General features: G+C 40.1%; 1 protein-coding gene, 1 long non-coding RNA gene and 1 pseudogene across 6 annotated transcripts in view; 2 read left to right on the forward strand and 1 right to left on the reverse strand.

Moving 5' to 3' along the window:
• ARMH4 (armadillo like helical domain containing 4) overlaps positions 1 to 27,213 on the forward strand; it is a 210,824-nt gene that overhangs the window by 68,588 nt on the left and 115,023 nt on the right. For all 5 annotated transcript variants that reach the window (XM_055289237.2, XM_055289239.2, XM_055289240.2 and 2 more), the window contains one exon: positions 17 to 226. In XM_055289237.2, coding sequence (XP_055145212.1) covers positions 17 to 226 — 210 coding nt within the window. The remainder of the gene's footprint in view (positions 1 to 16; positions 227 to 27,213) is intronic.
• LOC129487840 (ubiquitin-like) overlaps positions 1 to 27,213 on the reverse strand; it is a 401,690-nt pseudogene that overhangs the window by 9,932 nt on the left and 364,545 nt on the right.
• On the forward strand, positions 23,900 to 26,240 carry LOC134737402 (uncharacterized). Its single transcript, XR_010122289.1, has 2 exons — positions 23,900 to 25,230; positions 25,540 to 26,240. It is a non-coding gene; the product is annotated as an uncharacterized lncRNA (long non-coding RNA).

Here is a 27,213-nt window from a genome sequence, read left to right on the forward strand (position 1 = left end):
CTGTTGTGTTTGGCAGAACAAATGGACACAGTCACAGGGCCAAATGAGGAGTTCACACCAGTTCTGGGATCTACAGTGACACCCCCTGGAATAATGGTGGGGGAACCCAGCATTTCCCATGCACTTCCTGCTTCGGAGGCGTCCCCTGAGAGAAGAACTGTTGTTCCATCTATTACTCGCGTTTATACAGCTGCGTCATATGGCCTGGACCAACTTGAATCTGAAGGTATTCATGCTTTGAAGGGAATCTTTTCAAGGACTGGTTGAGTGAGTCACTGAGCAAATGTTTTCGAGAAAGAATTAAGTAGGAGTGTATTCAATCTGCACTATAGATCAGAGGTCAGTAAACTACAGCTGGACCAAATCTGGCCTGCCACTTGTTTTTGAATGGCTTGTAAGCTAAGAATGGTTTTACATTTTGAAATGATTGAAAAAAAAAGTCAAAAGAAGAATAATATTTTGTGACATAGAAAAGTTATAAAAATTCAAATTTCAGTATTCATAAATAAAGCTATATTGGAACACAGCCATACTAATTCATTTACATATATATGTGGCTACTTTTATGCTATAGCAGCAGAATTAAGAAGCTGTGACAGAGACTCAGTGGCCCACAAAGCCTGCAACATTTATGATAGGGCCCTTTATAGAGCAAATTTGCTGACTCTGCTATGGATCTGTGGTTCTCAACTATAGTTGACCATTAGAATTACCTTGGAGAGCTTTTGAAACATCCCAGTGCCTGAGTCACTCTCCAGTGATTCAGATTAAGATGGTGGGAGGTGGAATCTGGCATCAGCACTTTAAAAGACTGCCTTAGATGATTTCAGTATTCAAGTTGGATTGAGAATACTAGGTTAAGATGGAGATGTTGAGTTTCCCCGCCAGATTTTCTTGGTTGCAAGTTTTAATGTGGATTGTACTTTAACAGCATTGCTCTGGTTGTTAATGCTGGGTTATTCTCCCTTAGTAACATCTCTGGGTTAGTCTGTGCCACTATTTGGAGATAGGCAGTCTCTTTATTTACTAAGACCAAGAAATTCATGCCAAATTGTACTTTCCAAGACATTGGCTTTGAGCATGTAAAAGAAACTTGGGGCACGGCTGCCTATCAACAAATAAGAAGACTAGAAATATGACACATAGTCACGTAATTAATCAGCATTTTGGCAGGTGAATAGTTCCTGGCTGGAGATACAAAATGTCTAGAGATTTATAGTGCAGAATTTCTTAAACTAATCTGGAACACTGGTAAGCTTTTGGGCACTCGATTAGCCATGTGTTTGCTGCAGTAAAAGACATAAGATATGCTATTATTTTGTTTTGTCTAAGCCAGGAGAGGAGATTGAGCTAGGTTTGCAGCTGAGTCTGGTGCACACTTTCTGGGTAACACTGGCTGGCTGCTGACAGAGGAACATGACATTTTAGGAGCAGTATGGAGAATTCCACAGTAGAAGGCTGGTTTAAGAAACAGATCAAAGTGGGCTCAAAGGCTAACAGCTCTTGCATTCCACATTAAGATAAATACTGTATGACTTTGAGTTTAGCGTCTCATATTAACTGTCTGCTCTCCTTGATGCCATCTGGAAAAAGCAGGTTTCCCTAAATTAACCTGAGTTAGACATGACAGCTTTACCCAGCAGGGCTCATTAAATCAGAGAAAAAAAAATATTTGTGAATAATCCATACTTGTGAAACTGCAGTAACTTTCTAAATTTAGTAGATGATGGCAGTTGTATTGAAATATGTTAGAATTTTCCGACATGCCTAAGGTGTCCTGGGGTTTTAGTTCTTTTCTTCTACACAATTCAATTTTAGCTACTTTTTTTTTTGAGACGGAGTCTCACTCTGTCACCCAGGCTGGAGTGCAGTGGCGCGATCTCGGCTCACTGCAAGCTCCGCCTCCCGGGTTCACGCCATTCTCCTGGCTCAGCCTCCCGAGTAGCTGGGACTACAGGCGCCCGCCACCACGCCCGGCTAGTTTTTTGTGTTTTTAGTAGAGAGGGGGTTTCACCGTGGTCTCGATATCCTGACCTCGTGATCCACCCACCTCGGCCTCCCAAAGTGCTGGGATTACAGGCATGAGCCACTGCGCCTGGCCTTAGCTACCTATTTGATAATATATTTTGTTAGTTTTTGATCTAAATTATCCTTGTCATGGGTTACAAAAATATTTTTGGTCAAAAGATATTATTTTTGCTACATTGTTGGGCTTAAGATTTTGAATTAGCACATTTTTACTCGTAAATGCCAAGGAGTACAACTTATGTTTAATTAGTATACGTTAATAATACCACTGCTAGTTTTATGCTGGTGCATCTAGTCTTCCGAAAGCTGAATTGACTACACTGATTTAAACAAATCAACCTACTAGACTCCTGGATGTATTGGAGGCCTCTATTTTCAATGCATGTTTTTCTACCTTGCCCAGGAATATAAGTGCAGCTTGAAGCTTTGACTGGGTGAAACATTTTAATTCTACCATAAGCTTATGCCTAGAGGCAGGTAATTTTTTTCTTATCTAGAACACTGTATTACTTATGTCAAGTTATTAGCCTTTCTTGTTTTAGTCTCTGTGATGAGTTTATATGTTATTTTAATATCTTCCTTTTTCACTAGGGGGCAGGAGCATTTCTCTGGGAAATGAGGTACTTTTCTCCATGGGATTTGGAAAGGGACATTCCTTGTTAGACATTAGACACCAAAGAAGAATGAACCTTTATGGAAATTTCTGAATCCACAGCTCTGTTTATCCTTTAAGAGATAACTAACAGCCTAAATCAGTCTAAAAATGATGTCTACTTGCACCCTGTCTTCTTCCCTGCTTCTCACATCTCTACAGCCTGATGACTGAGAGGGGGTATGAGTTTTCAAGGGCTGTCATAACTAAGTACCACAAACGGGGTGGCTTAAAACAACAGAAATTTATTCTCACACAGTCTGGAGCCTGCAAGTTGGAAGTCAAGGTATAGGCAGGAGTTGCTGTCTCCAAAGCCTCTAGGGGAGGAACCCCAGGGTTTCCTTGGCTTGAGGCAGCATGACTCCAATCTATTCACATGGTCCTCTGTGTCTCTGTGCTCAAGTTTTCCTTGCTTTTTAAGAACACCAGTCATTGGATTCAGGCCCATCCTAATGACCTCATCTTAATTACGTATGCTAAGACCCTATTTTCAAATATGGTCACATTCACTGGTACTACCGGTCAGGACTTGAACATACCATTTTGAGGGACACAATTCAACATGTAACAGGGGGTCTGCTTCTGAAGAGTTTGCCAGCTGTCTGTGAAGACAGACATGCTACCTGAGTGATGTGAATTGGTAGAGTGGGAGAAGTTTTGGTGTGTTTTCCATTTCTTAGTCACTGAAGAAAGCCTGCCTTGATAAGTGCCTGCCACCTTGTGCATATTTCAGTGTCTTTTATCTTGTCAGCAAAAATGCAGTTTGATTTTTGAAGGGATAATGGTTTATTTTTCACCTTGCCTGATACGTTTGACTTTTATGTATGAGTTTTTTTTTTAGGGAATAGATATTCTTACAATGATAAATGCATTATACTCATTTCAGGCATACCTCTATGAGAGCTGTATTCAGCAGCTTTGAAATACAAACATAACAAACATGTTCTTTTTATTCAAAGTAGGATAATGACAAATTTTATACATATTTTATAACTGCATAAATTAATTTTTGGACATGATCTTTGCATAGATTTTCTTATCTTGTTGAATATTAATGTCTTTCCTGCTCCAAAATGCCAACTTAAAATTTCTGATTAGTCTTGAAACATACTTGGAATTTATTTGGGTTAACTCTTTAACATATTTTAGTACTAATATTTCTTACCTACTTAAAGTCCCACCTTCTGTATATTAGAAATCTGTCTGAAGATATCTACTTACTCTAAATAAATCAAATTTTTATTTTATTCTTTCTGTATACCCCCGTGGAAGATGGAAATTAATCTGTGCTCTAAAGTGGTAATAATAATTCTGTAGAATGGAAGGTTGTTGCTTTGGCAATTCCATATTCAGAATTGTGGGTCTATTTGTGTCAGATAGTAGGTTTCTAAGAACATGTGGGAGATAAGAATATACAAACAGAGATTTCTCAGATCTTGTAATTAAGTCTTTGATGGTCCTCCCTCCCACCCCTTGCACTTCTTCCCTTAATATTTGGAAGTCAATATCTGGGCCTTCCAGCTAGCGGGAAATGGGGAGCCAGTTGGTGCTTGCCATGGTGCGGACCACACAGAGACAGGAATACAGTGACAGGAACACTGAATTTGCTTGGACTCTTCTGGGTTAGCTCTTCTGCAAGAAAAAAGCAATTCCAGTGTCCCTCATCTGGAGAACTTGAATTCTTGATCCGACTGGTCTTATTTAGTATCTTTCTGTGGGCATACATGTTGAGTGTTGAGTATAATCCCACGATATTATCTCAACCTTGTATTAGTCTGTTCTCATGCTGCTAATAAAGACATACCCGAGACTGGGTAATTTATAAAGAAAAGAGGTTTAATAAAGTGAAAGAGGTTCCACATGGCTGGGGAGGCCTCACAATCATGGCGAAAGGCAAAGGAGTAGCAAAGTTACATCTTATATGACAGCGGGCAAGAGAGCTTGTATAGGGGAACTGCCCTTTATAAAAGCATCGGATCTCTTGAGACTTATTCACTGTCATGAGAACAGCATGGGAAAGACCCACCCCCATGATTCAGTTAACTCCCACTGGGTCCCTCCCACGGCACGTAGGGATTATGGGAACTACAATTCAAGATGAAATTTGGGTGGGGACACAGCCAAACCATATTAAATCCCCATTTCCTTATTTGTTTCAAAAGGCCCACTTATTACAGGCCTTATGAAACAAACTCATAGTAATTGACTTGCTGGAGAATTACCTCTAACATAGAGATTTTTAATTCTTGGCCGGGCATGGTGGCTCACACCTGTAATCCCAGCACTTTGGGAGGTTGAGGCGGGTGGATCACGGGGTTAGGAGATCGAGACCATCCCAGCTAACACGGTGAAACCCCACCTCTACTAAAAATACAAAAAATTAGCCAGGCGTGGTAGCACGTACCTATAATCCCAGCCACAGGGGAGGCTGAGGCAGAAGAATCACTTGAACCCGGGAGGCATAGGTAGCAGTGAGCCGAGATCACGCCACTGCATTCCAGCCTGGTCAACAGAACAAGACTCCATCTCAAAAAAAAAAAAAAAAAAAAATCCATGGAGAAGCTATGTTTAACTTTCTTTAATAACTTAATTTTTTAAAATACAAAACCAAATATATCCTTTAACTACAGTTTTTTTCTTTTCTGACAGTTTTTCTTTGCTTTTCTAAGACTGTTTTGTCTGTCTTTTTTTTTTTTTTTTTTTATTATACTTTAGGGTTTTAGGGTACATGTGCACAATGTACAGATTTGTTACATATGTATCCATGTGCCATGTTGATTTCCTGCACCCATTAACTCGTCATTTAGCATTAGGTGTATCTCCTAATGCTGTCCCTCCCCCCTCCCCCCACCCCACAACAGTCCCCGGAGTGTGATGTTCCCCTTCCTGTGTCCATGAGTTCTCATTGTTCAATTCCCACCTATGAGTGAGAACATGTGGTGTTTGGTTTTTTGTCCTTGCGATAGTTTACTGAATGATGTTTTCCAGTTTCATCCATGTCCCTACAAAGGACACGAACTCATCATTTTTTATGGCTGCATAGTATTCCATGGTGTATATGTGCCACATTTTCTTAATCCAGTCTATCGTTGTTGGACATTTGGGTTGGTTCCAACTCTTTGCTATTGTGAATAGTGCCGCAATAAACATACGTGTGCATGTGTCTTTAGAGCAGCATGATTTATAGTCCTTTGGGTATAAACCCAGTAATGGGATGGCTGGGTCAAATGGTATTTCTAGTTCGAGATCCCTGAGGAATCGCCACACTGACTTCCACAATGGTTGAACTAGTTTACAGTCCCACCAACAGTGTAAAAGTGTTCCTATTTCTGCACATCCTCTCCAGCACCTGTTGTTTCCAGATTTTTTAATGATGGCCATTCTAACTGGTGTGAGATGGTATCTCACTGTGGTTTTGATTTGCATTTCTCTGATGGCCAGTGATGATGAGCATTTCTTCATGTGTTTTTTGGCTGCATAAATGTCTTCTTTTGAGAAGTGTCTGTTCATGTCCTCTGCCCACTTTTTGATGGGGTTGTTTGTTTTTTTCTTGTAAATTTGTTTGAGTTCATTGTAGATTCTGGATATTAGCCCTTTGTCAGATGAGTAGGTTGCAAAAATTTTCTCCCATTCTGTAGGTTGTCTGTTCACTCTGATGATAGTTTCTTTTGATGTGCAGAAGCTCTTTAGTTTAATGAGATCCCATTTGTTGATTTTGGCTTTTGTTGCCATTGCTTTTGGTGTTTTAGACATGAAGTCCTTGCCCACGCCTATGTCCTGAATGGTATTGCCTAGGTTTTCTTGTAGGATTTTAATGGTTTTAGGTCTAACATATAAGTCTTTAATCCATCTTGAATTAATTTTTGTATAAGGTGTAAGGAAGGGATCCAGTTTCAGCTTTCTACATATGGCTAGCCAGTTTTCCCAGCACCATTTATTAAATAGGGAATCCTTTCCCCATTTCTTGTTTTTGTCAGGTTTGTCAAAGATCAGATAGTTGTAGCTATGCGGCATCATTTCTGAGGGCTCTGTTCTGTTCCATTGATCTATGTCTCTGTTGTGGTACCAGTACCATGCTGTTTTGGCTACTGTAGCCTTGTAGTATAGTTTAAAGTCAGGTAGCGTGATGCCTCCAGCTTTGTTCTTTTGGCTTAGGATTGACTTGGCGATGTGGGCTCTTTTTTGGTTCCATATGAACTTTAAAGTAGTTTTTTCCAATTCTATGAAGAAAGTCACTGGTAGCTTGATGGGGATGGCATTGAATCTATAAATTACCTTGGGCAGTATGGCCATTTTCACGATATTGATTCTTCCAACCCATGAGCATGGAATGTTCTTCCATTTGTTTGTATCCTCTTTTATTTCATTGAGCAGTGGTTTGTAGTTCTCCTTGAAGAGGTCCTTCACATCCCTTGTAAGTTGGATTCCTAGGTATTTGATTCTCTTTGAAGCAATTGTGAATGGGAGTTCACTCATGATTTGGCTCTCTGTTTGTCTGTTATTGGTGTACAAGAATGCTTGTGATTTTTGTACATTAATTTTGTATCCTGAGACTTTGCTGAAGTTGCTAATCAGCTTAAGGAGATTTTGGGCTGAGACAATGGGGTTTTCTAGATATACAATCATATCATCTGCAAACAGGGACAATTTGACTTCCTCTTTTCCTAATTGAATACCCTTTATTTCCTTCTCCTGCCTGATTGCTCTGGCCAGAACTTCCAGCACTATGTTGAATAGGAGAGGTGAGAGAGGGCATCCCTGCCTTGTGCCAGTTTTCAGAGGGAATGCTTCCAGTTTTTGCCCATTCAGTATGATATTGGCTGTGGGTTTGTGGTAGATAGCTCTTATTATTTTGAGATACGTCCCATCAATACCTAATTTATTGAGAGTTTTTAGCATGAAGGGTTGTTGAATTTTGTCAAAGGCCTTTTCTGCATCTATTGAGATAATCATGTGGTTTTTGTCTTTGGTTCTGTTTATATGCTGGATTACATTTATTGATTTGCGTATGTTGAACCAGCCTTGCATCCCAGGGATGAAGCCCACTTGATCATGGTGGATAAGCTTTTTGATGTGCTGCTGGATTCGGTTTGCCAGTATTTTATTGAGGATTTTTGCATCAATGTTCATCAAGGATATTGGTCTGAAATTCTCTTTTTTGGTTATGTCTCTGCCAGGTTTTGGTATCAGGACGATGCTGGCTTCGTAAAATGTGTTAGGGAGGATTCCCTCTTTTTCTATCGATTGGAATAGTTTCAGAAGGAATGGTACCAGTTCCTCCTTGTACCTCTGGTAGAATTCAGCTGTGAATCCATCAGGTCCTGGACTCTTTTTGGTTGGTAAGCTATTGATTATTGCCACAATTTCAGAACCTGTTATTGGTCTATTCAGAGATTCAACTTCTTCCTGGTTTAGTCTTGGGAGGGTGTATTTGTCGAGGAATTTATCCATTTCTTCTAGATTTTCTAGTTTATTTGCATAGAGGTGTTTGTAGTATTCTCTGATGGTAGATTGTATTTCTGTGGGATCGGTGGTGATATCCCCTTTTTCGTTTTTTATTGCATCTATTTGATTCTTCTCTCTTTTCTTCTTTATTAGTCTTGCTAGCGGTCCATCAATTTTGTTGATCTTTTCAAAAAACCAGCTCCTGGATTCATTAATTTTTTGAAGGGTTTTTTGTGTCTCTATCTCCTTCAGTTCTGCTCTGATTTTAGTTATTTCTAGCCTTCTGCTAGCTTCTGAATGTGTTTGCTCTTGCTTTTCTAGTTCTTTTAATTGTGATGTTAGGGTGTCAATTTTGGATCTTTCCTGCTTTCTCTTGTGGGCATTTAGTGCTATAAATTTCCCTCTACACACTGCTTTGAATGTGTCCCAGAGATTCTGGTATGTTGTGTCTTTGTTCTCATTGGTTTCAAAGAACATCTTTATTTCTGCCTTCATTTCATTATGAACCCAATAGTCATTCAGGAGCAGGTTGTTCAGTTTCCATGTAGTTGAGCGGTTTTGAGTGAGTTTCTTAATCCTGAGTTCTAGTTTGATTGCACTGTGGTCTGAGAGACAGTTTGTTATAATTTCTGTTCTTTTACATTTGCTGAGGAGAGCTTTACTTCCAACTATGTGGTCAATTTTGGAATAGGTGTGGTGTGGTGCTGAAAAAAATGTATATTCTGTTGACTTGGGGTGGAGAGTTCTGTAGATGTCTATTAGGTCCACTTTATGTAGAGCTGAGTTCAATTCCTGGATATCCTTGTTAACTTTCTGTCTCGTTGATCTGTCTAATGCTGACAGTGGGGTGTTAAAATCTCCCATTATTATTGTATGGGAGTTTAAGTCCCTTTGTAGGTCACTGAGGACTTGCTTTATGAATCTGGGTGCTCCTGTGTTGGGTGCATATATATTTAGGATAGTTAGCTCTTCTTGTTGGATTGATCCCTTTACCATTATGTAATGGCCTTCTTTGTCTCTTTTGATCTTTGTTGGTTTAAAGTCTATTTTATCAGAGACTAGGATTGCAACCCCTGCCTTTTTTTGTTTTCCAGTTGCTTGATAGATCTTCCTCCATCCCTTTATTTTGAGTCTATGTGTGTCTCTGCACGTGAGATGGGTTTCCTGAATACAGCACACTGATGGGTCCTGACTCCTTATCCAGTTTGCCAGTCTGTGTCTTTTGATTGGAGCATTTAGCCCATTTACATTTAACGTGAATATTGTTATGTGTGAATCTGATCCTGTCATTATGATGTTAGTTGGTTATTTTGCTCATTAGATGCTATAGTTTCTTCCTAGCCTTGAGGGTCTTTACAGTTTGGCATGTTTTTGCAGTGGCTGGTACCGGTTGTTCCTTTCCATGTTTAGTGCTTCCTTCAGGAGCTCTTTTAGGGCAGGCCTGGTGGTGACAAAATCACTCAGCATTTGCTTGTCTGTAAAGTATTTTATTTCTCCTTCACTTATGAAGCTTAGTTTGGCGGGATAGGAAATTCTGGGTTGAAAATTCTTTTCTTTAAGAATGTTGAATATCGGCCCCCACTCTCTTCTGGCTTGTAGAGTTTCTGCTGAGAGATCAGCTGTTAGTCTGATGGGCTTCCCTTTGTAGGTAACCCGACCTTTCTCTCTGGCTGCCCTTAACATTTTTTCCTTCATTTCAACTTTGGTGAATCTGACAATTATGTGTCTTGGAGTTGCCCTTCTCGAGGAGTATCTTTGTGGCGTTCTCTGTATTTCCTGAATCTGAATGCTGTCCTGCCTTGCTAGATTGGGGAAGTTCTCCTGGATAATATCTTGCAGAGTGTTTTCCAACTTGGTTCCATTCTCCCCATCATTTTCAGGTACACCAATCAGACGTAGGTTTGGTCTTTTCACATAGTCCCAAATTTCTTGGAGGCTTTGTTCATTTCTTTTTATTCTTTTTTCTCTAAACTTTCCTTCTCTCTTCATTTCATTCATCTTCCATCAACGATACCCTTTCTTCCAGTTGATTGCATCTGCTACTGAGGCTTCTGCAATCTTCGCGTAGTTCTCGAAACTTGGCTTTCAGCTCCATCAGCTCCTTGAAGCCCTTCTCTCCATTGGTTATTCTAGTTATCCATTCTTCTAATTTTTTTTCAAAGTTTTTAACTTCTTTGCTATTGTTTTGAATTTCCTCTCGTAGCTCAGAGTAGTTTGATCGTCTGAAGCCTTCTTCTCTCAACTCATCAAAGTCATCCTCCATCCAGCTTTGTTCCATTGCTGGTGAGGAACTGCGTTCCTTTGGAGGAGGAGAGGTGCTCTGTTTTTTAGAGTTTCCAGTTTTTTTGGTCTGTTTTTTCCCCATCTTTGTGGTTTTATCTACTTTTTGTCTTTGATGATGGTGATGTACAGATAGATATTTGGTGTGGATGTCCTTTCTGTTTGTTAGTTTTCCTTCTACCAGACAGGACCCTCAGCTGCAGGTCTGTTGGAGTTTACTAGAGGTCCACTCCAGACCCTGTTTGGCTGGGTGTCGGCAGCGGTGGCTGCAGAACAGCGGATTTTCGTGAGACCACAAATTCAGCTGTCTGATAGTTCCTCTGAAAGTTTTGTCTCAGAGGAGTACCCGGTTGAATGAGGTGTCAGTCTGTCCCTACTGGGGGGGTGCCTCCCAGTTAGGCTGCTCAGGGGTGAGGGACCCACTTTAGGAGGCAGTCTGTCCGTTCTCAGATCTCCAGCTGCGTGCTGGGAGAACCACTACTCTCTTCAAAGCTGTCAGTCAGACAGGGACATTTAAGTCTGTGGAGGTTCTTGCTGGGTTTTTGTTTGTCTGTGTCCTGCCCCCAGAGGTGGAGCCTACAGAGGCAGGCAGGCCTCCTTGAGCTGTGGTGGGCTCCACCCAGTTCGAGCTTCCTGGCTGCTTTGTTTACCTAAGCAAGCCTGGGCAATGGCAGGCGCCCCTCCCCCAGCCTCGCTGCCGCCTTGCAGCTTGATCTCAGACTGCTGTGCTAGCAATCAGCGAGACTCCGTGGGCATAGGACCCTCCGAGCCAGGTGCGGGACACAATCTCCTAGTGTGCCGTTTTCCAGGCCTGTTGGAAAAGCGCAGTATTAGGATGGGACTGACCCGATATTCCAAGTGCCGTCTGTTTCCCCTTTCTTTGACTAGGAACGGGAACTCCCTGACCCCTTGCGCTTCCCGAGTGAGGCAATGCCTCGCCCTGCTTCGGCTCGCGCACAGTGCGCTTCACCGACTGTCCTGCACCCACTGTTAGGCACTCCCTAGTGAGATGAAACCGGTACCTCAAGCAGAAATGCAGAAATCACCAGTCTTCTGTGTCGCTGGGGCTGGGAGCTGGAGACCGGAGCTGTTCCTATTCCGCCATCTTGGCTCCACCCCATCTGTCTTTATATTTAGTTTTTAAATGATTGCTTTTTTGACATTTTTTTCCCAGCCAGACACCTTACTTGGGGCAGAAAGCTGTCATTATTTTGCCACTCATTGTTTAATCTATTTCAGAGAGATCCATTTTCCTGCCTTCATGTGTGCACATGTGTGCATGCATGTGTATGTGTGTATTTAATATCATGGTTGTTTTTGTCCTCAGAGAACAGTGCCAGTATTTATTTGCAGTGTCTCTTAATTTCCTCTGCTGAAGAGATAGTGGTATTATCTCTCTTTCCTTATCTGGGGTTTCTAGTTCTGTCCCCTTCTGGGGTCTTCTTTACTGATAACGGGAATTTCAGGAGAGAGTCATTTCTGAAAAGTGTGCCTTCATTCAGGTGACTGAATGATATTCTTGGGAGTCTGGTGGCCTCATACTGAAGCCAATGTCTTTGTCTCTTTCTTTTATCATCAATCAGAAAAAAATTGGGAAATACATTGTTTAAATAGCATTAGGGAGAAGTTTTTAAGATATTTTTCTCTTTTTTTTGCAGTTGCAAGATTTAATAGAGGGAAGACAGAGCTCCCATACAGAGGGAGGGGACCCAAAGAGGGTAGCTGTTCCCGGCTCGAATGCCTGGGTTTATATCCTGATCATTGTCCCTCCCCCTGTGCTCTCAGGTGATAGATGATTGGCTATTTCTTTGCCTCCTGTTTTAGCCTAATTAGCGTTTTGGTGAGCTCTCTTTACTATCTGATTGGTCAGGTGTGAGCTAAGTTGCAAGCCCCGTGTTTAAAGGTGGACGCGGTCACCTTCTCAGCTAGGCTTAGGGATTCTCAATCGGCCTAGGAAATCCAGCTAGTCCTGTCTCTCAGTCCCACCTCTCAACAGGAAAACCCAAGTGCTGTTGGGGAGGATGGCCGATGACTGCTCTAACTGCTTCCTGCTGAATTGGGGCATAGTAGGGGTTGTGCAGTTGAGATTTCCTCGGGAAGGGTGCCTTTGATGTCATTAACATCAGAGCATGGGCTAGCAGGTCAGTCCAGGGGTCTGTGGTAGATTTTAGTCATGGACTGCATGTGGGGCTCCATCTGAAGAACGATTTGTAGTTTTACAGCTTCGATTCTGGAAGAGACAAACTTAACAAGGAGATTAAAGATACAGGGATTGAAATGTATGGCCTGCAGTGCAGGGGATTATTTCTTTGGCATACTTCACAGGCCCTGACTATCTGCTTGATAGTTTTGAAAAGTCCTGGTCCAGTAAATAATAATTTGGCCGTCTGATGGGTGCTATCAATGCCTAAGTGAAAGGTTTGGTGAAGGTTTTTAAGTAATTTCTATTGGCTAGCTGCAGGCAAAAGTATTTTTCCTTCTTCGGTGGCTAGCCATCAGGAGAGGAGGAAAGTATGTCCTCGTGAGGTTCCCTATTCTATTTTTCCTGCTGAGTAGTGGGGCTTGGTTTCCCAGAGAGGATTACTCCATACTAGGGGTCCTTCTATAAGCATTTCTAATGGAGGGTCCTGCCTTGCGGCTCTTTTGGCTTCAATGTCCACTTGGCGATTTCCTTCTATTTTCCTTTTCTTTCCTTTCTGATGACCCTGGCAGTGTAAGACTGCCACCTCTTTAGGTTTCTGTACAGCCAGTAATAATCTCCTAATGGCTTCCTGATGTTTGATAGGTGTTCCCTTGGAAGTTAAGAATTCCCTTTCTCTCCATATTGCTGCATGGGCATGGAGGACTAGGTAAGCATACTTAGAGTCTGTATATATATTTACCCTTTTTCCTTCTCCTAATTTTAGTGCCCAAGTGAGGGCTATTAGTTCTGCCAACTGAGCACTAGTTCCTGGAGTGAGGGGATTACTTTCAAGTATTCCATTATCACTGACCACTGCATACCTCACTTTTCAAAGTCCTTTTTCTACAAAGGAACTTCCATCAGTATACAAGCTGAGGTTGAGATCAGTCAAGGGAACCTCTAAAAGGTCCCCTCGAGCAGCGTAGGTTTGAGCAATTACTTGTTGACAGTTATGTTCTATCTTTTCTTTATTGTCTGGAAGAAATGTGGCTGGGTTAAGAGTTGCACAAGTACGCAATTGCAGCACTGGCCCTTCAAGTAATAAAGCCTGATATTTAAGTAAATGATTGTCTGACAGCCACAAGTCTCCTTTAGCAGTGAGTATGCCGTTCACTTCATGAGATGTCCACACAGTAAGATCTCTTCCCTGTATTATTTTAACTGCTTCAGATACTAAGACTGCTACTGCCGCCCCTACCTGTAAACAATGAGGCCAACCCTTTGCCACTACATCAATTTCCTTACTCAGGTATGCCATGGGTTGCAAGCTCGTCCCTTGGATCTGTGTAAGGACTCCTAAAGCTATTCCTGTTTTTTCTGTAACATATAAAGAAAAGTCTTGCCCCATTGGCAAACTTAACACTGGGTCTTGGGTTAGGGCCTTCTTCAGGGCCTGTAAAGCCACTTCTCCTTCAGGTGTCCATCTTACTAAACGGGTATTGGCTTTCTGAGTCTCCTTAATTAGTGTATATAATGGTCTGGCTATTTCGCTGTATCTGGGAATCCATATTCGGCAGAAACCTGTTATGCCAAGGAATCCTCTTAGTTGCTTTAGGGTTTTGGGATGAGGATAAGCCAGTATAGGCTGGATACATTCCTTACTGAGGGCCTTGGTACCTTTGAATAATTTTAGCCCTAGGTATTTAACCTACTGTGAGCAGAGCTGAGCCTTTGGTTTGGAAACCTTGTAGCCACAGGTAGTGAGGAAATTTAAGAGCACTTGGGTGGTTTGATGGCACAAGGTTTCTGAACTGGTGGCTAAAAGTAAATCATCCACGTACCGAAGGACAAGGGTGTCCAGGTATGAGAATTGGCTCAAGTCTTGGGCTAATGCCTGGCCAAATAGATGGGGGCTATCCCTGAACCCTTGGGGAAAAACAGTCCAGGTGAGTTGAGACCTTGGGTTTGAAGGATCTTCAAAGGCAAAGAAGAATTGAGAGTCAGGATGTACAGGGATTCAGAAAAAGGCATCCTTAAGGTCCAGGACTGTAAACCACTCTGCTTCCTCTGGTATTTGGGAAAGCAGAGTATAAGGGTTAGGTACAGCTGGGTCCAGAGGGACAATGGCCTCATTGACAATCCTGAGATCTTGCACTAACCTCCACTGTCTGCTGGGTTTCTGGACTCCTAAAGTTGGAGGATTGCAGGGGCTGTTGCATGGTTTTACTAGGCCTTGGGCTTTTAGGTCCTTAACAATCTTTTGGAGTCCTTGTTGGGCCTCAGGTCTAAGGGGGTACTGCCTTTGGTAGGGAAAGGAGGCGGAATCCTTTAGTTTAATTTGAGCAGGACGAGCATTCTTTGCTCGTCCATATTGTCCTTCTGTTGCCCAGACTTCAGGATTAATTCCTTCCTCAAGCAGGGGATAACAAATGGGTGTTCCTTCTCCTATGTTCAGGTGTATAATGGCCCCTGCTTTTGCTAGGATGTCTCTTCCTAACAAGGGAGTGGGGCTTTCAGGCATAATTAGAAAAGCATGTGAAAAGAGTAAAGCTCCTCAGTCACAACTTAGTGGCTGGGAGAAGTATCTAGTGACTGGCTGTCCTAGGACCCCTCGGATAGTAACAGATCTGGAGGACAGTTGTCCAGGACAGGAGAGTAAGACTGAGAAGGCCGTGCCAGTGTCCAGGAGACAGTTAACCTCCTGGCCCTCAATGGTCAAGCATACCTGGGGCTCTGTGAGGGTGATGGCATGGGCTAGCGCTTGCCCCGGGCACCCTCAGTCCTGCTGCTGGATCATCTGGTTAGTGGCTTCTGACTCAGAGGACCTTCATCCCCTGGGGCAGTGGGCCTTCCAGTGATTCCCTTGACATTAAGGGGCATGGACGAGGGGGCGGCTTACTTCTATTTGGACAATCTTTTCTAAAGTGTCCTTGTAGACCGCACTGGAAGCAAGCCCTATTAGGCATTCGATTTGCCCAGCTTTTTGCTTTTCCAGAGCCTCCAAAGTCTGCTTGCCTGAGGGCCATGACTAAAGCGGTGGGCTTTTTTTTTTTATCCCGTTTGTCCTGTTCCGCCTGCTCCTCCTGATGTCTATTATAAAAAACTGAGGTTGCTAAGTTCATTAGGGTTTCTAAGTTTTGCTCCGGGCCTAAGGTGGACTTTTGAAGTTTTTTTCTAATTTCTGTAGCTGACTGGGTGATAAAGTTATCCTTTAAGATTAGTTGGCCTTCAATAGAGTCAGGTAACAGGGAGGTATGCTTTCTCAATGCCTCCCTTAGTCTCTCTAGAAAGGCAGTAGGATTTTCTTCCTTTCCCTATGTTATAGTGGACATCATTGAATAATTCAGAGGCTTCTTCCTCGTTTTCCTTAGTCCTTCTAGCACGCAAGTTAGCAAAATCCCATCAGAAGGCCATATTTATAAAACCAAGTTTGAGTGATTTTTCCTTTGGTTGCTGCTGTGTGGTATATGATGTTAAAGATCAAGAAGAGTGTGATAGGCTTGAACTGTCTCCTGCTATTTGTGATTCTGTAGTGTGAGATTATGAATGTTCATTCTGTGTTAAGAATGGGTACAAGTATTGGCTTTTGTTCTTGGAAATGCTTTGGATTCTGATTTAACTTTCCTCAATGACAGAACCACTTAACTGATACACAGTGGAGATGACATGGAAAAGAGTATTCCATGGAATATGCCCTTCATTTGATTTTAATGGTGAACAAATGCTGGGTCTTTCTCCCCCAGATGCCTGTTCTGTTGAATGGGAATTAAATAAAAAATAATTTTGTAACTATTAACATGAACACAGGAAACATTTAATACTTACTGCCAAATATGTTAGGGAAGGATGAGGTTTCCTTTTCTTGTTTTCATTTTTGTGTCACTTTCAGTGTCTTATATGACAGATTATGAAACACAGAATTGCTGGTGATTTCAGTTATCAGTTGCCTCTTATGGTAAGTCATTTTGTTGTCTTGTCCTGAAATCATCGTGCTTTCTTTGGCATTTATGACAGAGCTCTATTCCTAAGTACCTGCATGCTCTGTGGGTTAGTACATCCATTACTTAGCACTCAGAATGGTCATCACGTTTGCTAATAATGCTCACATAGCCTGTGGTATTTCAAAAATATTTAAAATCAATATTGTGAGGTATTGCCATAGAGCTGTGTTCACAAATTCTGCTGTTGAAGAAAGATAACTGACATTTACTCTCGTTTTTCTGGTATGCTTTCCTGCCACAGGGAATTCATTTATTGGTATAATTGCAATTAAGTAAACCTTGTAGAGTTGGTTCCCCTCATCTGTTTTTTTGTGTGTGTGTGTGTGCCTTTTTTTTTTTGCCAGTCCGGCACTGCTTAGTAAGCTTACCTTAGACACTCATAAAATTATACAGAATGGCTCATGATGATGAAAGGATTTAGCTTTGTACATATTCAGTGGTTTTACTTATTCTTTCAGTTATGTGTGCATTTAACAAGTATTTATTCGGCTATTCAGATGATACCAAGAATAATTGGGGGTGGATCTTGCTCTTAAGGGAGCACAAGTGCTAGTAGAAGAGGTAAGATAGATATCTACAAAACAGAAATGCAACATAGAAGTGAGGGCTAAACTCTGATGTTTTAATCTTGACCAAATTCCTATCTAAGAGTCATGCCCTACAAATCATAAATTTTCATCAGATGGGTTTTATTTAACCCTATATATCGTGACTTACTTTCCAACTTGACTCTGGCATAACATTATGAGACAAGGAAGAGAATAGAAATATTTTACCCCAAAACATGTTTCTTTGCCATATGTTGAAATGGCTCTGCAAAGCGTCCTTTGTGGGGGAAAATGTGCTTCTGTAAAGAATCTCCATTAACGAAGCTAGATATTTTTCTTCATGACCCTCCCAATCCTAAAGAGATTAACTAAAATCTGAATAGGAAACATTTGTCACCTATTGTTTCTAAGGGCAGCCACTATAAGACTTCAAAAGAACTTTTGTCTCCACAGTCTTTATCTTAACCTGAACATTACCTTTCTATCAATCCCAGGTCTTCCCGACCACCTTGGGCACATGTTCTTACAACCTCCTGAGGGCTGTGTCACGGGCCATGGTTATTCATATTTGGCTCAGAATATATCTCTTCAAATATTTTACAGAGTTTGACTCTGTTCATCAACAGAAGGCAGAAAGGATCACAAAAAAAGGACTTTCTATTTCAAAAAAAGTAAGAGTCAGGAGAGAAAAAGGACTCTAAGAGTCAGGAGAGACTTTAGTTCCATCCTAGAAAAACACTGGATTGGTGTATACCCCTGTGTGTCTTTGTGTGTGTGTGTGTATGTGGTGTGGGGGAGTGTTTGTGTTATAGATTTGTGTATATATATACAGTAATGTGCTGTATAATGAAGTTTTGGTCAACACACCTCATATGTGACAGTGGTCCCACATGATTATAATATTGTACTTTTACTGTACCTTTTCTATGTTTAGATACACAAATACTTACCATTGTGTTACAGTTGCCTACAGTATTCAGTACAGTAACATGCTGTACAGATTTGGAGCCTAGGAGCGATAGGCTATACCTTATAGCCTATGTATGTAGTAGGCTACACCTTCTCTATTTGTGTATGTACACTCTATGATGTTTGCATGATGATGAAATCACCTAATGACACATTTCTCAGAATGTATCCCCATTTTTAAGTGATGTACAACTGTATATTTATAATTTTATTGATAATTGCAGAAAAATGAGTGGGAACAAACCTAACAATATGGAAAAAATTCTAAAGAGTGGTGAATAGATACCATATACACCACACTAGCAATAAATTATTTTATAGCCATGCAATCAACCAAGTCATAGCTCACTGGTTAGATGAATTATTTCTTAAGAATAGCTTTTAACAACTGGAGCAGCTGCTTTTCCATGAAGAACAGGCAATCAGGTGCTCAGCCTCAGGCTAATAAATACCTAGTTTACAGTAAACTAGATATTTCTATAGAAGGAGATACATGTCTCTTTTGAGGGTGATGTTCAGACTCCTGGCGAAAGGATTTGTTCTGACTGTTTAATCTGGGCACAGACTCCAGGGTTGAGAATCCCTGTGGACAGTGGTCCAAGCAGGGCTTTCCACGTGTGGTGGCTTTTGTACAGATGCTGAGGTAAACACATAGCTTGGAACTATATGTGAGTGGTGGAAATTTCAAAGATATTTTAGATGCTTGCAGAAAATTAAGGCATTTTCAAAGGCATGATTTTTCAATATGAGGATAGACATATGTAGGTATTCTTTGATTGGTGCAAACATGAGAATTTTATTGCATTGGAGGACAAACAGTTACAAACCTTAAAAATGTACAGAATAATGTGTGGATAGTATCAACTACACTTTATCAAGCTGTATTCATAACCATGAAGTTGTTTTGCCATTGGACTACCTCTTAACATTTAAATGAATGTATATCCCTGAGGGAAAAGATTAGAAGAAAAATGTAATACACCAATTTAAATGACCTTACAAGATTTAAAAATTATCACACTTGGAAGCATTACAGTGGTCCTGAAAGATTTACATTGATTTTGCCCTCATTTACCAGGGCCTTTTCTTCTCCAGCCATTCTGCCTCCTTCTACATTGCTTATCTCTAGACACAATAGTCTACAGAAATTTCTTCTTCTATTAAAACAGCAAAAAGAATCTGCAACGTTTTAGCAGGAGAAGGAGATTCTCCAGGTGGGCAGGAGCCTGGTGCTGCTCCCTCTGGATTTTTTCAAGGTGTCTGCTTCACATGCTCTCTGAGGAATCCTGTTTCCTATTAAAACTCTGGCTCAGGAAGAGATGTACATCCTTTCACTTCTTTCAACTGAAATTAGTAGAAATTTTTAAAAGACCTGGCTCAAACCTAAGGGAACACAAAGCGAATAAACTGAGAAGTGAAAGAAACAGAAAATGAATTAGGTTCATCTGGTACAAATTTCTGTCTGATCTTCACTAATGAGTTTCTAGGGCTTATGGGCCCTGACCCATTCTGTGCTCTTTCTGAGTGTTTTATATTCTGTTCCCAAAGCACTGGAACAATATTTCAGGCACTTTGCCAGGCTTTCTGTCATCTCAGTGCTTGGCTTTTTTTTTTTTCCCCCTATGTAAAGGGTAAACTTCTCATTTTCTACTCCCCACCCCCGCCCCCACATAGAAGAGCCAAGACCAAGATATAAATTTCTGCTAGGGCTCACCACCAAGTAGTAGTGAGCTCCTACCCCCTGCATACATACTGTCTGTCCTGTTTACGGGTTGAAGGACACACGTTTAATTCCTAGGCAAGTGACAGTCCGACAATTGTCATGATTAATACCACGTGCATGCCACCCTTCAGAGAAAATTCCATCCCAGTTAAAGGTATGATTCATTTCCAGGCAGTGTAGCACTGTTCTTACCACACAAGAAATACACCCATATGATAAAAAGATCATTCTGTCACTTTCTATAGCAAATAATACTCAGAGCTCCTCTGCTCCATAAATAGGGAGCTATGAAGTTAAGAGGCCAGGAAAGAAACAGAAACAATTCAGCTCAAACTTATTCTCCTCTATGAAGCCTCCTGGACCACTCAGTCCACACTGATGAGTAGAATAAGTGAGTGGAAAATGGCTCTCTCCCAGCACTTTGGGAGGCCGAGGCAGGAGGATCGCTTGAGGCCAGGAGTTTGAGACTAGTCTGGGAAACATAGTGAGACTCCACCTGTATAAATTTTTTTTTTTAATTGGCTGGGTGTGGTGGCATGTACCTATAGTCTCAGCTGTTCAGGAGGCTGAGGCAGGAGGATTGCTTGAGCCCAGGAGTTCGAGGCTGAAGTGAACTGTGATCATACCACTGCACTCCAGCTTGGGTGACAGGGTGAGACCTAGTCTCTTAAAAAAAAAAGTTATACTCATTTGAAACATATACATGACATAACTTAATGAAAATTGGATTGGAGTTCTACAAAGGCATTTAAATATTTATTTTGAAAAGGAAGATAGAGTGTTGTTGAGTTTACTTCCATTCAATCAACATATACTGAGTGCTTATTCTGTGTGAGGCACAATGCTTGATCCTGGGAAGTGGGGCACAAAGATGGATTAAGGTAAAATATCTGCTTTCAAGGATCTAAACGCATGCAAGTATGATAAAACAAATGCGTATTTCCACGAATTATTATGTAAGCCTCATTTTAGATAGGTTGAGACATGCTTTACATTTTGAAGGGGAAATCTACTTTCATACATATTTTTGCATAGTCAATAATCAACCTAACCAACCTATAATTTATCTTTTGAGTGTATGTGGATTTTTATATACAAGTTTTGTGTATGTTTGCTTAAAGCAAGTAGTCCTTTAAGATGACTAAATAGCTGAAGAAAAAGATATTATTCCAGATGGCTCAGAATTTACAGATATAATATTAATATAGCTTTGTGTTTCTCTTTATAGCATACTTGAGAAATAGAATAGGATTGCTGTAGTCTCATTTTCTAGAGGGAAATGTATGAAGCTGTCATCTGAATCATAAGTGAGTTATTTAATGAGCAGATGTTAAGCCAGGCACAGTGGCTCATGCCTGTAATCCCAGCTACTCAAGAAGCGGAGGCAGGAGGGTCTCTTGAGCCCAGGAGTTCAAGACTGCAGTGAGCTGTGGTTGTGCTACTGTACTCCAGCCTGGGTGACAGAGCGAAACCCTGTCTCTAAAATAAAGGAGCAAGTATTGAACTCTAGAACTTGTAATTATTGCTACAGGGCTCTACCAGTATAACTTTGGGGCAGGATTTATAGAAGATAATGGATAACATACCAATTACATGGGCTCATGGCTGAAAAGGAGTTGTGAGCAGTAAATGCGAAGGTACTTATGTAAACTGGTATCTTCAGCTTGTTAACCAGATATAGGCAATGCCATTATCAAGAGCAGAATCCTCAAATTTAGAGAAAGTAATATTAAATGAAATAAGAAAATTATTTATTTATTTGTTTATTGTTGAGACAAGGTCTCACTCTGTTGTTTAGGCTAAAGTACAGTGGTGCAATCATAGCTCACTGCGGCCTTGGCCTCCCAGGCTCAGACAATCCTCCCACTTCAGCCTCCTGAGTATCTGGGACTAGAGATGTGCAGCACCCTACCCAGTCAATTTTTGTATTTTTTTGTAGAGACAGGATTTCACCATGTTGCCCAGGCTTGTCTCAAACTCCTGGGCTTAAGAAGTCTGCCTGTCTCGGCCTCCCAAAGTGTTGGAATTACAAGTGTGAACTCCTGTACCCAGCCAAGAAAATATTTAAACAGCTGCCTGAAATGGAAATTGAATCCAAAACATTTTGCCACTGGTGTTTGAAGTGGACTATCTTGTCTCAAGCCTTTTTATTTTCTCATGAATGTACCTTTTAAATATTGTTAAGGCTACAATGGAGGAAATTTTAAATTATTATATTTACTATTATACCGTGAATGGAAAATTTGAAATTTAGTAAAAAGTTTTCAAGAAATTTGTACAGATTAATAATGGAGTTTAAAAAGTCATGGTGATGAGGCATTTAACAAGGAGAGAACTGAATAAATTAACAGACTTGTTTAAGGTAATGTCTATTTTTTTCTTTCAACTTTTAGGTTTGGGGGTACATGTACAGGTTTGTTACATGGGTAAATTGTGTGTCACTGGGGTTTGGGATACGAATGATCCCATTACTCAGGTAGTGAGCATAGTACTCGATAGTTTGTTTTTCACTCCTTTTCCTCCTTCCACCCTCCACCCTCAAGGAGGCCCCAGTGTCTGTTGTTCCATTCTTTGAGTTCATATTTACTCAATGTTTAGCTCCCACTTAAAGTGAGAACATGTGATTCTTGGTTTTCTGTTCCTGTGTTAATTCACTTAGTTTGATGGTCTCTAGGTACCTCCATATTGTGGCACAGGAAATGATTTTTTATGGCTGCATAGTATTCCATGGTATATATATATATATATATATATATATATCACATTTTCGTTAGTCTACCATTGTTGGGCATCTTGGTTGATTACATGCCTTTGCTATTTTGAATAGTGCTGCTATGGACATATGAGTGCATATTTTTTTGGTAGAATTATTTGTTTTCTTTTAGGTGTATACCCAGAAATGGATTGCTAAGTCAAATGGTAGTTCTGTTTTAAGTTCTTTGAGAAATCTCCTAACTGCTTTCCACAGGGGCTGAATTAATTTGCATTCCCATCCACAGTGTACAAGCATCCCTTTTCTCCATAACCTCACCAGCATCTGTTATGTTTTGACTTCTAATAATAACCATTCTGATTGGTGTGAGATGGCATCTCATTGTGGTTTTGATTTGCATTTCTCTAATGATTAGTGATGTTGAGGATTTTTTCGTAAGTCTTCTTTTGAGAAGTGTTTGTTCACATCCTTTGCCCATTTTTACTGGGATTGTTTGTTTTTTGCTTGTTGAATAGTTTAAATTTCTCATAGATTCTGGATATTAAACATTTGTTGAATGGATAGTTTGTGAATATTTTCTCCCATTCTGTTGGTTTTCTGTTTACCCTCTCGATAGTTTCTTTTGCTGTGCAAAAGCTCTTAAGTTTAATTAGGTCCCACTCGTTAATTTTTGTTTTTGTTGCAAATGCTTTTGGGGACTTAGTCATAAATTCTTTGCCAAGGCCAATGTCCAGAATGGTATTTTTGATTTTCTTCTAGGATTTTTATAGTTTTATGTCTTACATTTAAGTCTTTAATCCATCTTGAGTTAATTTTTGTACATAGTGAAAGTTAGGGGACCGGCTTCAATCTTCTGCATTTGGCTAGCCAGCTATCCCAGCATCATTTATTGAATAGGGAGTCCTTTCTCCATTGCTTGTTATTGTTGACTTTACTGAAGATCAGTTGGTTGTAGGTGTGCAGCTTTATTTCTTGGTTCTCTATTAGAAGGTAATATTTAATAATAACATTTGAGATTTTATCTAATTTTAAAATATACCCAGATTACAGATTCTCTTACGAGTATTTGAAATTGGAGAATTTAAAAATGGAGTTTGAAAAGCAGATAAAAGCTCTCACTCAGCTCGTTGGACCTATTTACAATGTAGATAAAATGGATGATTTTGAATATGGATGCCTTTGAAAAGTACCTTATTTGGATTTCAGATTCTGACAGAAAACTAATGGGTCTTGACATAGCAAAATGACTAGATCTTGGGTAAAACATATGGCTTAATAAATTAATGGGATTACAAGTAGTCAGAACAATCTGCAAGGATTGTACTTTCTAGCTTGGTGTATTCTAAATATGGGCTGACACCCAAGGAATTAATTGCAAGGAAGAGGTAGCGGTGCTCTAGGACAAATAGTAATATCATTGTTGTACTAGGTGTCTACACTTGAGCCAGTAGTAAGATGAGGAACCTGGACTAAAATTTCCACATTAAGCCTGTGTAAGGGGAATAAAATAAAGTAGTTCCAGGTTTGTATCACACCCTGACTTCCCACAGAAGCAAATGTAAATTCTCTCTGGAAAAAATCATGTCCAATAGAGTCTCATAGGTTTCCCACAGATTAGAACCAAGCAAATATGAGGAATAAAATAAATGTGTTATAATAAAATATCAACAAATTAACAAGGAAATGAACCACCATGACTGAGCGTCAGCAGAAAAGACAAAGCCAAGTAAGATTGGCTTACTCTTTACTCAGGACCTTAGTTACTAAAACTATCGAGACATAGATATAAAATAACCATTTATAAAAGCTTTAAGGAAATAAAAAAATCACAAAAATGAGCAGGTAATAAAACACTATCAAAAGTGACCCAGCAGATTTTTAAAAATAACCAAATAGAACATTTAGAAATATAAATATAATTTTTGGGGAAAAAAGCCTCAATGACAGGTTAAATATTCCAAAAGAGAAAATTAATGAACTGGAAGATCAATTTGAAGACATTATAGAGAGTGTAGCACAAAGAGACAAGTGAGAGAACATGAAAGAAAAGCTAAGCTTTATGGAGGGAAGAGTGAAAACTTCTCACTTACCTAATCAGATATCTGGCAGGAGAAAATAGAGAGAATGGAAGAGATATGGAGATAACAGAGGGATAGGATTCATAGTGGTAATGGCTGAAAATTTTTCCGAAACTGTGACAAGACATGAATCCATGGACATAGGAAACACAACATGTATCACATAAGATAAATAAACCGTCAAAAATGCAAACACAAGCACACCAAAAGATGTACAGGAGTGTTAACAGCAACACTGATTATTTGAAAAAGCAAAAATCTTGAAATAACCTAAATTCTAACCATCACCAGTAGAATAGACAAATAAGTTGTGCTATGTTAATACAATGGAAAACTACATGGTGCTAAATATGAATGGATTATTGCCACATGCAGCAATATGGGGGTTGATCCTGCAGTGAAAGAAGCTAGATACTAAGAAATGCATACAATATAATTCCATTTATAGAAATTTCAAAAACCAGCAAACCTAATCCACGGTGTTAGAAGTCGGAATAGTGCTTACCTTTGGGGTAATGATGGTGGTATGAAGGGGGCTTCTGGTACAATAGAATGTTGCTTTTTTAAAAAAGAATCTGGGTTGTGAATATGCTGGTTCACGATGTAATAGCTTATTAAGTTGTACACTTATGGTTTGTCAACTTTTTGTTTGTTCTACATCAATAAAAAAAGTTAAAAACAGGCCGGGCGCGGTGGCTCACGCTTGTAATCCCAGCACTTTGGGAGGCCGAGGCGGGCGGATCACGAGGTCAGGAGATCGAGACCATGGTGAAACCCCATCTCTACTAAAAACACAAAAAATTAGCCGGGCGTGGTGGCGGGCGCCTGTAGTCCCAGCTACTCGGAGAGGCTGAGGCAGGAGAATGGCGTGAACCCGGGAGGCGGAGCTTGCAGTGAGCCGAGATCGCGCCACTGCACTCCAGCCTGGGCGACAGAGCGAGACTCTGTCTCAAAAAAAAAAAAAAAAAAAAAAAAAAAAGTTAAAAACAAAAATTCTCAACAAGATACATTGTAATGAAATGAAAGAATAATGAAGACAAAGAGAGAAATCTGAAGATCCAGATTTAAAGGAAAAAAGCCAGAGGAAAAAGATTACCTACAAAGAACAAAATTTAGACTGAGAGCAGACTTAGCAGCAATGGTGGAAATGGAAACCAGAAGACAGGAGAATCTCTTTAATGAATTAAGAGAAATTAATGAATAACCTAGAAATATGTGCCTCTACTTTGAAAGAACAAAGGCAAAAATACTGGCAACAGATTTTAGAAAAGGAACTTATGAAGGCATTGCATTTAGGGAAGAAGAAAGATAATTCTAGAAGGAGGGACTGAGATGCAAGAAGAAATAGTGAACAAATAAATTGGTAACTGTGTACATAAATCATAAGCACTCTGTATAAAATATAATTTCTAACTTATGGAGTAAGAAGAGAGGACAGAGCTAAAATAGTGGACAATAAAATAAATTGGGAAGATATAGTCAGGATTAAAGGACTCCAAAGCCCTTCTTATTGAGTGATAAGATAGTGATTAAGTTCAGTCTTTGGTTAGTTAAATATGTGTGGTAAAATTTAAGAGTAACAGCTGAAAAAATGCAGTAGGCAGTAGAATGTATAATTTCTAAACCAGTAGTGGGGGAAAATAGAATAAGAAAAAAAGCCAAAAAAAAAAAAAAAGAAAAATTAAGCACAGAAAAAGTGGAAAAAATAAAGTAACAAACACAAACATATCAATAATGACAATAAATACAAGTGGGCTAATTATGATGTTAGCCAGAGGTTTCTTGTTGATACCCTTTATCAGTGTTATGGACTGAATTGTGTCCGTAGAAAATTTATGTGTTAGACTTAATCACCAATGTGATTGTATTTGGAGATAGGGACTGTAAGGAGGTATTTAAGTCATATGAGGTCATAAGAGTGGGGCCAAATCCAATAGGACTGGTGTCCTTATAAAAAGAGAAAGAGGGCTGGGAGGGGTAGCTCATGCCTTTAATCCCAGAACTTTAGTGGGGCAAAGGCAGAAGGATTGCTTGAGACCAGGAGTTTGAGACCAGCCTGGTCACTGTAGAGACCCTAATCCCTACAAAAAATGAAATAAATTAGCTGGAGATAGTAGCAGGCACCTGTAGTCCTAGCTACTCGGGAGGCTGAGGTAGGAGGATTGCTTGAGCCCAGGAGTTCAAGACTGCAGTGAACTGATTGTGTGATTGTGTGACTGCACTTCAGTCTGGGTGACAGAGTGAGACCATCTCTAACGAAATAAAACAAACAAAAAAAAAACAGAAGGAAGAAGAAAAAGAGACACTAGAGTCTCTGCAAGAGAGGAAATGTCATGTAAGGACACAGCAAGAAGGTGGGCATCTGTAAACCAGGAAGAGAGGCCTTACCAGAAACCCACCTGGCTGGTGCCTTGATCTTGGACTTCTAACCTCCAGAACTGTGAGAAAATAAATTTCTGTTGTTGAAGCCACATAGTTTCTGGCATTTTGTTGTGGCAGCCCAAACTTACTAACACAATCAAGTTGTCTCTTCTTAGTTTGCTGAAAGCTTAGATTTTGTTTTTTTCTTTTTGGACATTGTATGGATGTTGGATTTTTATCAAATGCTTTTTCTGCATTGATACTTCTGTACCTTTTAAGATGATGATATGGTT

The sequence above is a fragment of the Symphalangus syndactylus genome, chromosome 8 (assembly GCF_028878055.3).
Source record: "Symphalangus syndactylus isolate Jambi chromosome 8, NHGRI_mSymSyn1-v2.1_pri, whole genome shotgun sequence".
NCBI classification, from domain to species: domain Eukaryota; kingdom Metazoa; phylum Chordata; class Mammalia; order Primates; family Hylobatidae; genus Symphalangus; species Symphalangus syndactylus.